The 12,092-nt window shown below is 63.9% G+C and overlaps 2 protein-coding genes and 1 non-coding gene across 3 annotated transcripts; all 3 read left to right on the forward strand.

Moving 5' to 3' along the window:
- The first annotated feature begins 202 nt into the window (after positions 1–202).
- On the forward strand, positions 203–3,333 carry BSND (barttin CLCNK type accessory subunit beta). The gene is made up of 4 exons (XM_050900505.1): positions 203–379; positions 1,495–1,574; positions 1,999–2,241; positions 3,048–3,333. The coding sequence occupies exons 1-4, from the start codon at positions 203–205 to the stop codon at positions 3,331–3,333; spliced, it is 786 nt and encodes a 261-aa protein (XP_050756462.1).
- A 2,291-nt stretch (positions 3,334–5,624) lies between these two features.
- TRNAG-CCC (transfer RNA glycine (anticodon CCC)) lies at positions 5,625–5,695 on the forward strand. The gene has a single exon. It is a non-coding gene; the product is annotated as a tRNA-Gly (tRNA).
- A 2,236-nt stretch (positions 5,696–7,931) lies between these two features.
- On the forward strand, positions 7,932–12,033 carry PCSK9 (proprotein convertase subtilisin/kexin type 9). The gene is made up of 11 exons (XM_050901145.1): positions 7,932–7,970; positions 8,116–8,239; positions 8,421–8,554; positions 9,184–9,325; positions 9,429–9,625; positions 9,779–9,962; positions 10,275–10,445; positions 10,711–10,859; positions 10,973–11,138; positions 11,397–11,578; positions 11,866–12,033. The coding sequence occupies exons 1-11, from the start codon at positions 7,947–7,949 to the stop codon at positions 12,031–12,033; spliced, it is 1,641 nt and encodes a 546-aa protein (XP_050757102.1). The 5' UTR covers positions 7,932–7,946.
- The last annotated feature ends 59 nt before the right edge of the window (positions 12,034–12,092 follow it).

Raw genomic sequence — 12,092 nt, forward strand, 5'->3', positions numbered from 1 at the left:
TTCATTACAAACCCATTAAAAACTGGCTGGCTCAGCCCTGGGCAGGACCAGGCTCAACGTGCAGCTGATCCTCAGCCCCTGGCAGCCTCCAGAGAAAGAAACCACTCCTTGCCTTACCCTGGAGGTGTGCTCAGCGGGCAGCAGCCGCAGGTAAAAGGGCTTCCCAGCATCTCTCCTCCCCTGCCTCTCCCACCCGGCGCCCATGGCCGAGGAGAAGACCTTTCGTTACGGGTTCATCATGCTGGGTTTCTTCCTGGTGATGACGGGGATGTTCATCATGAGCGTGGAAAAGCCCCAGATCTACATCACCTTCTGCGCCCTGGGCGTCCTGCTCATAGCTGTGGGCATCACCTGGAGCATGTGCCAGTGCTACCCGAAGGTAGGGTCCGTCCCGCCGCCACGTGCCTCGGGGGGCTCGAGGGCTCAGCTGGGTTTGGGGGGCTTCGGCTGCTGTGGACGTGTAGCCTTGGGCTGTGCCTCAGTTTCCCCATCCGTGGGGTGGGGTAGCGGCAGATCCCGGGGCAAAGCTGGCTGGGGCAATCTGGAGGGGGAAGTGTTGGTTTGGGAGGCTCGTGCCCTGCTACACCTCCCCGCTGATGCCTGAAGGATGCGGCCCCGCTCCCTCGTCCCCCTGTGCCCCTGCACCTCCCCGAGCCTGGGGCTTTGCTGTCAAGCAGGCAGCGGGGAATAAGCCCAAGGAAATCAGCTCGTGTTCACCTCTCCCTTGCAACTCTCCCCAAAACAGCCCCTTCCCTGCACTCGCGGGGGCTTGGTGGGCTCCCAGGACTTCAAAGAAGGGGCTGTCATGGCCATGGAGGTCTGGAGAGGCCCGGCCCCCCCGAGTAGAGCCCTCACCTGCCGGTCTCCTTGGCAGAGGGCACCGCCGGCGCAACAGGGCGGCCATGCGTCCCTGCCCCGGGAAATGGAGCTGGCAGAAAAGGCTTTTTTCCAAGGAGAGGGCGGCTGTGGTGCTGATCTGGGCACTGCAGGATAGGCTGTTGCCAGCTTGGCTGCACCCCAAAATGTGGGGCAGTGCGTGGGACCCCAGGATGCAGGACCAGCTGGGAGCCCTGAGACTGGCTGGGTCCCCTGGGACTGGGGTGAAGCTGACCCCAGCTCCCCCCAAAGCCGAGCTCAGCCCCAGCGAGGAGGGAGACGTGGCTTTGTCACTGCTCTCGGGGCTCAAGGACGGGGCACCCTCGGTGTTGTCCCTGGCTACTGACCTCCCACATGGGCCCTGGGACCCCCCTGGGCTCGGGGACGCACATGATCCCACTGGGGACACGGTGCTGAGAGCGGGGTGTGCGGGGTTCATTCAACCTGTTATTGATTTCCCCCCAAAAACCCATTTCCAAGCAAGACATCCAAATGTGCTGGGAAAAGACCAAAACCCCAGCTGAAGGAACACCCCAGCCATTTTACCACTAACGAGGACCGAGGGTCCCTGCGATGCCCAGAGCTGTCCCCCGGGCTCTGCATTTCTTTTCCCCCCAGGTAACGTTCATCCCTGCGGACCTCGAGGCCGAGCGGTTCCTGGACCACAAACCCATCGTGCTGCCGGAGAGGGACACCCGGTAGGTCCCAGCGCCCGGCCCCAGCGGCCATTTTCCTTTTGGTGGGTGTTTTCATCTGTACACACGGTTATCTGCATGCCCCCGGGGACAAGGGCAGTGTCTGAGCACACTGGCACCGGGGACAACTACACCTATTGCAGCAAAAAATGACAAGCAGGGGCCGGGGTGGGGGAAGCAAGGGCTGGCTGAGCCCCCCCCCGGGGCCGGACCCGGAGCAATGTTGGAGGGTGCAAAGCATCCAGCTGCGTTCTTGCGGACATCCCCCTGGCAAGGACCCCCTGGCTCTGCTGCTGGCGTGGGCAGTGATGTGGCCTCAGTGGCCTCTAAAGCACCTGATGGAGTCCTGCGTGCATGACCCTGAGCATCTCCTGGCTCCGTGGGGGTCCAGGTCCTGCTCAGCACCCTGTTTCTCCTTCGCCCCCAGCTTGCAGGCACCCTGCCCCAACCAAGAGGCCACCAGCACCTATGAGAAAAGCCTGCCGTCCTACGAGCAGATCCAGAGGCAGGTGGTGGGCTCGGACCCGCTCCCACCCACAGCCCAGCCCAGACCCCGCAGCTGCTCCCAACTGGCGGTGCAGGCGAAAGCAGAGGTCCACTGGGAGCTGGGGGGTGCTGGAGAACCCCCCCGAAAGCTGGCGCCTCGGCTGGAAACGGCGGCAGGCAGCTGGTACGTGATGCCCGTGGGGTTGGGGTGGCACCGGCGGGATGCAGGGTGAAACCAGGGTGGGGGGCAGATGCCCGGTGTGGGAGGTGGGAGAGGAGGCAGAGGGGTCTTTGCTGCTCGCACAGCACTGATCCCCCAGCCCCCCAGCCCCGCTGGAGTCTGGATGGTGTCTCAGCCGATGGGGAGTCTCAGTACCAAATTATTTACTAGGAGGAAATCTGGATTGCCTTTGGCTGTAATTTGCATTTTGCTTCTATTTCATTTTATAAATATAAACAACGTGCCTCACCAGGATAAATCCCAAGTTCCTGGTCAGACTTTGACAGAAACGAGACGCTCAGTACGTGTCCCTCAAACCAGATGTCACCTATGATGCCCATGCATTGGTTTGGGAGGTCCCAAAAGCGCTTTGCAGGCGATGGGGGTCACCACACAGCCTCGGGGCGTGGGACTCGGGCACCCCCTCTGCCAAAATGCAGCTACAGCTGGGACGGGGCACTCTGCTTTCTCCCTGGAAAGCAGGCACAGCGTGCGAGGGCAGCCGCTACTTCATCCCATGGGCAGGAGAGGGAACCTGGCAGGCACGTTGTTCCCATAAAGGCAGGCACTGGGGGCTGAGATAGGGCCCACTCAGGGTGCCCCAGTCACCCACCAAGGGGACTGGTGATGCTGGGACGCTGGCTGAGCAATGCCAACCCAGCGCCGGGGCCAGCAGCCACCAGCTCTAGGGGAAATCCCAGCTCCTCCCAGCTGTGTTTAGTGTAACCCCCGCGCTGCTCGCCGCCCATCAGCCCTCCCTGTTCCCGCAGCCCCCCCCGGCCAGCCCCGGGGGACGCGCCCCTGGCATCCCTCCTGGAGGACATGGACACGCCGTCGCTGGAGGGCTCTGTGCCCGGCAGCCCCGCACCACGGGACCGGACCCCGCCATCCGCCGCCGGCTCTGGCTGCACCTTGACCAGCTCCCCGGCGGGGGGAGAGCACCCCGGCTCCCCTCGCAAAGGTGCTGGGGAGGAGGATGACCTCTATTACGGGCTCCAAGAGGGGCCGGATGCTCTGCTTGAGGATAGCGACCGCCTTTTTGAGCCTGAAAACTGATTTCCTGGAGAGAATGGCCACTTGGCATGGACTCATCTCATAGAGGGGACGCAAACATCACAGTCTGGAAGAAAGGCGCTGGGGCTGGCCCCCGAAAGCGCAGCGCCTGCAGCGCGGAGGAGCCCCCAGGCTCCTGCCTGTCCCCCGTGCTATGCTGCGCCCCTTGCGCCCACCCAGCCGCACGGGAGGCTGCCGTCCCACAAAACCTGAGGGGAGCACCACCACCTCCTGAATTTCTGCAGCAGAGGGGACAAGGTCCCCCTCGCCGGACCCCTTTGGGTGGGCGCAGATAAGCGCGAATGCTGGGCTGGGCAGGATCCGGGCTAAATAATGTGCTTAGGAAGGGAAAAGATTAGCTTTGCTGCTTGAAACAGGATCAGCATTTAGGTAGGTAAAGATGTATTCACCCCAGGTAGGCTTTACGAGGCAGAGATGTCTGCAAAGCCTTTCTCCCACTTACCAAAGCCCCTCTGGAATTAAAATTAGATCCTGAGACTCCTGCAGCAGGCAGCCTTCATGTCTCCAGGTTGGGAGAGGGGTGATGGGGGAGACAGACTGTGCTGTTCCCCATCTCCTGCATGAGGACCAGCTTCCAGAGCTGGAGGGGGCAAAGGGAGGAGGACTCAGCTGAGCCGAAACCCCAGTGATGGCTGTGGCTTCCCGAGGGCTGCTCAAGGCAGTGGCTTTGGGCAACATTTTCTCTCTCTGCTGGGTTGGTGTCAACAGCCGCGGTGCTGCGGGTGCCTTTGCATGCCGGCGCCCGCCGTCCCCAAACTCCCTCTGAATAATAAGCATTCATTTCAAGTCACATTGATGGAGCTAAGCCTGGTTTGTCACCACGACAGGGGCAACGCAGCGGCTTTCCGCAGCCTGTTTGCAACACGCAGAGATGGCAGCGCCGGCAGGAGCTGCGACCTCCGCCTGCCCTTCTGCTTGGGGCCGTGGGGATCTGCGTGGCTGAGCCTCCCCGGGGCAGCTGGGTTTGGATCAAAGCATCAGCGGATCCAACAGTATGGGGATGCTGAGAGTCCCTCACCCTGTTTTGGGAAAGCTGGGCTGGATGCTGCTTGTGACTGGCATGGCCCCAGGAAGCTTGGGAGCGTGGATCTGCTGGCAGAGTGGCTCTTCAGCAAATTTGTGTGGGCTGAGAAGCCGAAAAGCGGAGGGAAAGCTGTCCTCTGGCACCCAAGGGGGATGGAGCATGGGAACCCTGGAAACGATGCTCCCCGTGCTCCCCTGCCGCCCAGGGAGTGCTTTGCTGGTGCAATCCAGTGGGGTGCAAGAAATGGCTCTACCTGGGGGCTTCATGCCCCTGTGACACCCTTCCTGGTGTTACTGCACCCCTTGCTCACCTTCGCGTCACTGCAGCAGCAAGGGGAAAAGGGCAGGCAGCGCCCTGCACACTCAGGGTGTTTATGGCCAACGGTGCCGTCAGGAGGGTGGGGAACGAAGATGCCGGTGTTTGCTAAATATTGCCGGCAGGATTGCGAGCGGCCGTCCAAGAGGAAGCATTACCCAACTGTTTACACTTGCTCGACTCCTGCCTGTCCTTCCCGGTGGCGGGGAGCGTGGTGGCTGCGGGGACGCCGTTCGGACAGGGCCACGTCTCACTGAATTCCAGAGGGTGCCCGGCGCAGGATGCCACTCTGTGTCGCTGGCTCGTATTGAGCGTAGGAGTCTTGTAGAGACCCGAAAGCTTTTGCCCATCTCGTGTCCTGGGACTCAGTACTGCTTTTGGCAAAAGAAACTTAATTTTCAAAAGCATTTTCCTTGGGCAGGGACAGAGGAGAGGGCTGAGACGGGGACTGGAGCCTCTCCCTTCCCCAGGAGCCCTTTGTGCAGCCGGATTTGGGTCCCCGCATCCCTCAGCGAAGCATCCTTGCCGTGCCCACAGGCAGGAGGACCCCGGGCACGGAGGCTGCCGGAGCCAAAGGGTTCAGCTCCCCCACGCCGGCTGAGGTTAAACATTGTGAGAAACGGGACATTCCTGCATGAAATTAAGGGCTCCGCAAAGCCCCAGGCCCCGGCCGCCCCGCTCGGCTTCTCGGAGGGGAGGGGGGCGCAGCACCCGGCCGCTCCCCCACGCGTTTCACCCCACCCGCAGGAACCCCGCGTCTGTGGGACGCCCACGTCCCGGCCACATGCGGCTGGGACCGTCCCCGCCGCAGGGAGCTGATCGGGGAGGAGGAGCGGGGTCGCGCTGCTGCCCACGCAGCCCACGCGGGATGGGGGGGGTGCGGAGGTGTCACGCCGCGTGGCCTTGGCGGCGCGCGGGGAACAGCAGCACCAGCGCACCAGTGGTGTAGTGGTATCATGCAAGATTCCCATTCTTGCGACCCGGGTTCGATTCCCGGCTGGTGCAGGATAGGTGCTGTGCCACTATTTGAGGCTCCGTGGCTTCTAAATAATCAAGTTTCACAGAGCTGCCTCAAAAATCTGGGGTGAAAAAGCCTTTTTTTTTGCCCCGAGGCCTGCCGCTGCTGCAGCCACGGCGGGATGCGGGGGGGATCCCCGGCCTAGCATCGCCCTGCTCTCTGCCAGCACCCCCCCGGGGCTGGAGGGCAGCAGGGGATTTAGGGGCCCTTTCCCCCCTTGTTGGGGTCTCTCTGTTGCCTTCTCTGCTCTCTCCTTCCTCCCCTCTAAACAGGCCCCCCCCACCCCCCCCTTACACAGACAGAGCCGGAGGGTACTGCTGCTCTCACCAGCAGCAGGAATTGCTGCTAGAAGCTCCCCTGAGTGACAGGACGGGAAATGGATCTCTTCTCTACAAGGTGCAAGTTTTTGGCTATTTCTGAATATTTTTTCATGAAAAAAAATAATCTTTCTGTAGATATCCACTCCTTCCAGAGCGCTCCGGGGCTGGGCATCTCTCACACTCCCTGCACAGGCGTTGGGGCCAGGTATTCATGCCAAGACCTCCCCAGGGTTGCTCAGCATGTGGGGGTACAGGTGGGGCTCGGGGGGGGCCTTCACCACCCCCTCCTCTGCGGGCCTCTCTCCATCCTTCCTCGGACACAGCTTGTCCCCCGTGCAAAAAGGAAGCGAGGGACTCTGCAGGGAGAGGGAGACTGTCCCCCTCGAAACGGGGTCCCCCAGTGCTCGGCTGCCCTGAAGGTGTCCCGAAGCATCAGCTCCGTGTTGCAGGACGACTTAGCGGCACCTGGTTAAGCTGAACCAAAAATCAGGAGCGAGACTTGTCCCCATGAGGAGCCTGGTGGATGCCAACCCTGGCGATGTCAGCTCGCTGTGGCAGAGAGTGGGAGGCAAGTGGGGTCCGGTGTCCCCCCCGGTTACCCAAACCAGAGTACAGGCAGCCACTCGAGGTCTCATTAAAAATAAAATGTGTAAGTCCATATAAAACATATACATCCATATAAAACATATGCATCCATATAAACCATACACATCATTATAAAACATATACATCCACACAAAACCTGTGAGCTCTGAGGAGCTTTTAAATAGCCTGTAAAAATAAATCCCGATTTCCCTCAAAAGCAGGGATCAGGGAAGGGGTTTGCCGAAGGTCACCGGGGGTGTCGGGGCAGTGTGGGAGCCCGGCGCTGCGGGAGGGGAGAGGTGGAAAGCAGCGGTGAGAGCCACGGGAAAGCACCGGCTGTATCCCGGAAAAATCATATTTGCGATGTGTGACGACTCTGTAAAAAATGCCTAAACAGGATTAGAGGCTTTCATGGAAATTTATCTCTGAAGTAAGGCAGCAAGAGGCACATAAAAGCTTTCAGCCCCTGCCGAAAATAGTCCTTGAGCGTCTGCGTTTTGCTTGCCAGAGCTCCCAGCGGCGCACGGGGGACTCTTGGGGGAATTCCGAGCCCACCGGTGAGCGGCGGCCGGTGCGGGCAGCGCTGCCCGCTCCCCTCCTCGCCCCGCCGCCCCGCGACGTGCCGCTTCCCCGCGCGGCTGCCGACCCACGCCCCCGCCCCGCTCCCCCACCCGCGCCCTTTCCCGGCCGCGGCCCCGGCCCCGTTAATGGTTAACCCGCCCGGGTGGGCCGATGGGGCCGGCGGCGGTGGCGTGATCCCCCGCCCCGCCGCGCCGGGCAAAGCCGCAGCCGCGGGTGCGCACCGGCTGCGCGGCTCCGCGGGCGCGCAGAGGCTCCGCGCTCCGGGTTGCACCGTGCTGAGGGGCTTCGGCGGCTCCGAGCATCTCCGCGCTCCCCGTCGGGGGTCCGGGCGGGCATGGCCCCGCGGGTGCTGGCGTTGGTGCTGGCGCTGGTGCTGGCTCGGGCGGCGGCGGAGCTGGCGGAGGAGCTGGTGCTGGCGCTGGGGGAGGCCGAGGAGGAGGCAGCCGCCGTCGGGGCCGCCCCCTCGGGACCCGCTGCTTTCCATCGAGCCGCCAAGGTGAGGAGCGTGGGGTGGTGGGGGCGGCCGGGGCGGCCACGCGTGTGTGTGTCTCCCCCAAACCCAAGGCCGGCGCTTGCGTCCCCGCAGGCGTCGTGGCGGCTGCCCGGGCGCTACGTGGTGGTGCTGCGGGCGGGCGGCGGCGAGGCCGAGGTGCGAGCGACGGCGCGGCGGCTGCAGGCCCGGGCGGCTCGGCGGGGATACCTGACCAAGCTGCTGCACGTCTTCCACCTCCTGCCCGCCTTCCTGGTGAAGATGAGCAGTGATGTCCTGGACACGGTATGGGGAGCGGGCGACGGGTCCGAGGGCGGCGGGTCGCGGCGAGGGCAGGAGCAGCGGTGGGCACTGGTGGGGGTGGCAGCCCCAGCCTCGGGGGGAACAGGAGCTCTGCCACCACGCCGGGTGCTGTGCCTCCTCCCCGCAGGCGCTGAAGCTGCCGCACGTGGAGTACGTCGAGGAGGACGCCTACGTCTTTGCCCAGAGTATCCCCTGGAACCTGGGCAGGATCGTGCCGCCGCAGCCCAGCTCTGGCGCCTACAGCCCTCCCAGTAAGCGCTGGGATATGGGGGGAGGACCACAGGGGTTTGGGGAAGGGTCAGTGATCCCATCCCCTCTCCTGATCTCGAGGGACGGGATATCCCCCTGCCCCATGGTGCTGTGGGTCTGGAGCTGCATTTTGGGGCTGACCATGGCGGTGGTTGCCTTTGCCGCCGGCTGTGTCCCTGGTAGATAAAGGTGACCTGGTGGAGATTTACCTGCTGGACACCAGCGTGCAGAGCACCCATCGGGAGATCGAGGGCAGGGTGCTTGTGACCGACTTTGAGAGCGTCCCCGAGGAGGACGGCACCCGCTTCCACAGGCAGGTGAGCCCTGAGGTGCTGCACGCTGCAGCCTGGCAAGAGCATCCCCCTGCACCCCCCAGAACCCTGGCCAGGCTTGTGGGGCTTCCCAGGACAAGAGGGACACTTGGCTCGCAGCAAAATGTCAGGCAGGACACGCAGCAGCAGGAGCTGTGGTCCTGGCGGATGCTGGGACCCTCAACGTGGTCTATTTGGGGCTGTGGCTGAGCGGGGCAGGGCTCCTTTCTGGGGAAAGCAGGCTGGGGGGCATGGGTGTGTGTCAAGATGTCATTGCAAGAGGGAATAGAGGTCGACCCCACACCCGGGGCTGCGAAGGCTGCCTGCACCCTGCAGTGCGTGCTAGCACTGCCTTGCATGGCTCGCATTGCTCTGTGCATAGGGAAGCCCAGTGCTAGCACAGCCCCAGGAAAGGCTGGCTGCATCCCCCATCCTTTCTGCCAGCTTTTCTCCTTCCGCGCAGGATGATTTTTTTACCTTCCCCCCACCCCAAAATATTTTTAAAGATTTATTCTACTGCGGGATTTAGCTGGTGCAAAGCACAAGGGGTGGGGTGGGATGGGGAGGACGCTGCGGCGTTGTAAACCCGCTTCGACGCAATGGGCTGGGGCATAAAACCGTGGCGCCTGTGCCAGGCCAGCAAGTGCGACAGCCACGGGACCCACATGGCCGGGGTGCTGAGCGGGCGCGATGCCGGCGTGGCCACGGGCGCCAACATCCGCAGCCTCCGTGTGCTGAACTGCCAGGGGAAGGGCACCGTCAGCGGGACCCTCATCGGTGAGTCACCCCATGCCCCGGAGAGGAGCCCGCTCCCTCCCAGAGCCCCTTCCCTCGTCCCCATCCTGTGATAGTTTCCTGTCCCTCGTCTTGTCCCTCCCAGGCCTGGAATTTATCAAGGCGACGCTGGAGGCTCAGCCCTACGCGCCGCTGGTGGTGCTGCTGCCCTTCGCCGGTGCCTACAGCCGCGTGCTGAACGCTGGCTGTCGGCGGATGGCGCAGATGGGGGTGGTGATGGTCACGGCTGCCGGTAACTACAAGGATGATGCCTGCCTGTACTCACCAGCGTCTGAGCCAGAGGTACGGGCTGGGGGGGGTTCCCTGAGGCATGGGGACACGTGGGGACACGCTGCCACCTCCCCAGGCTCATCTGCTCCAGCACCAAGTGAGCCAAATGGGCTGGGGCTGTGCATCCCATCTCGCCCACATCCCGCTCCGTCACTGCCCCGGCAGGTCATCACAGTCGGCGCCACCAACAGTGAGGACCAACCCGCCTCCATCGGCACCCTGGGCACCAACTTTGGCCGCTGCGTGGACCTGTTCGCCCCGGGGGACGACATCATTGGCGCCTCCAGCGACTGCAGCACGTGCTTCACGGCGCAGAGCGGGACGTCGCAGGCGGCCGCGCACGTGGCAGGCGAGCTGGGCTCCGGGGTGGCAGGCAGGGCTGGCCCTTCACTTGCTGGTGCTGGGCACGTGTCCCTGCAGGCGCAGGGCATCAGGGCTGCCTGCGCTGGGGATATTTTTGTGTGCCATGGTGCCACGGTTTTGGCATGTTTAGCTCATTTGGGTGCTGCAGCCTGCACAGAGCTCCCACATCCCGTGCGTGTGGATGATGGGCTGCAGTGATTCCTCTTGTCTCTCGCTGGAGTTGCATTGCTCAGGGGAGTCGGGTGTAGGCGGCTGCGTGGCCACCGGTTTTCACCGCGGCCCCCTGGGCTCTCGGCAGGCATCGCCGCCATGCTGCTCAGCGCTGAGCCCCAGCTGAGCCTCGCCGAGCTCCGGCAGCGCCTCCTGCACTTCGCCACCAAGAATGTCATGGACATGGCATGGTTCCCTGAGGAGCAGCGGCTCCAGACGCCCAACAGCGTGGCCGGGCTGCCTGCCCGGCTGGGCGCAGGTAAAGACCTCAGTTGCCTGCTGGGTGCCTGGCACAGCTCTGCGCTTACTGGGTAAAGAAGTGCCTGGGTGAAAGCACGGTGCGTTGGCAAGGCATGTTCCTACCCCAGCTGTGCCGGGGATGGCTGAGCCTGAGCGTGGCTGTTTGCACGCAGAGGGTAGGGGGAAGACCTGCCAGCCCTCCGTTGGCAGCCCGTCCGTGCCGTGGGCTCTGGGTGCTGCTGTGAGTGCCCACCCCGCCGCTGACACCATCTGCTCCGTTACAGACGAGCAGCTGTACTGCCGCTCGGTGTGGTCGGCGCGCTCGGGGCTCACCCGGCACGCCACGGCTGTGGCTCGCTGCGCTGGCACCGAGGAGATGCTCAGCTGCTCCAGCTTCTCCCGCAGCGGCAGGCGGCTGGGGGAGCACATGGAGGTGAGCAGAGCGTGCGGAGACAGAAGTACCGCCCCTGGGGTGCCCGCTGGCCTCGGAGGGGTGTCCCCAGGCCCCCGAGTACCCCCGGTGATGCCGTGCTGCTCCGGCCGCAGGACAAGGACGGGCAGAAGCAGTGTGTGGCCCACAACGCTTTTCGGGGCCAGGGCGTCTACGCCATCGCCAGGTGCTGCACATGGCCCAGGGCCGAGTGCCAGATCAACGCCAGCTCCCCGGTGGCTGAGGGGGCCGGCTGCTCCCCACGGGACCACGTGCTGACCGGTAACGCCTGACACGGCGGGTTACAGACCCTTGAGCCAACACCCTGATGGCCGAGGGTGTTTGCTCCAGAAAAACTCTGGGACCCTGGGGGTAAAAGGGTGGGTGTGAGTGCTGGGGTGCCAGGGAAGGGGGGATTTGTGCTGTGTGCATGGAGGCAGGGAAGGCTCAGGGCTCAGCGGGGACATCCATTAGCGCCTGCGCGTGCACTGGGATGCTGCCGCGGCCACCCCACGCCGACAGCCCCTCTCCCCTCGGCAGGGTGCAGTTTCCACTCCCCCACCGTGGTGCTGGGTGATGGCGGCAGGCCCGTCCCAGGGCCGGGGAGCGGGCCCAGCCACTGCGCCGGCAGGACGGAGGTGATGGTGCACGCCTTGTGCTGCCCTGCCGCCAGCCTTGAGTGCCGGGTAAAGGAGCACACGTCCTCGGGCTCTGTGGAGAAGGTAGGGACAGTGCATGCTCCTCCGCCGTGGTGTTATCCTCGCCTCTGCTTGTCCCTCTGCCACCCTGATGGGGGGTCGGGTTGGCTTCGGCATCTCATTGTGGCCACCCCAACCCCAGCCTTCACTGGTGTCCCCAGTTGCCCACCTGTAATGGGACCACCCCCTCAGCTGGGGTCCAGCGGCTCAGTGTGACACTGCCACATCACCCTGAGCCCGGGGACCATTGGGACAGGCAGACCCCTGCCCCTTTGCTGACCCGTGGAGGATGACCTGTTCTCCCCCATTAGGTGACGGTGTCCTGTGATGATGGCTGGACGCTGACGGGCTGCAACGCCCATTCCCAGAGCCCCGGCACCATGGGAGCCTACGCCGTGGACGATACCTGCGTGGCAGCCAGCGTCCCTGGCAGCAGCACGGCTGCGGTCATCGCCATTTGCTGCCGGAGCCGGCAGTAGGGACGGGCTGAGCCGGAGACGCGGCTGCCCCGGCTTGGCGTGCCCGGCAGAGCAGGGAT

The sequence above is a fragment of the Gymnogyps californianus genome, chromosome 8, assembly GCF_018139145.2.
Source record: "Gymnogyps californianus isolate 813 chromosome 8, ASM1813914v2, whole genome shotgun sequence".
Classification (NCBI taxonomy): domain Eukaryota; kingdom Metazoa; phylum Chordata; class Aves; order Accipitriformes; family Cathartidae; genus Gymnogyps; species Gymnogyps californianus.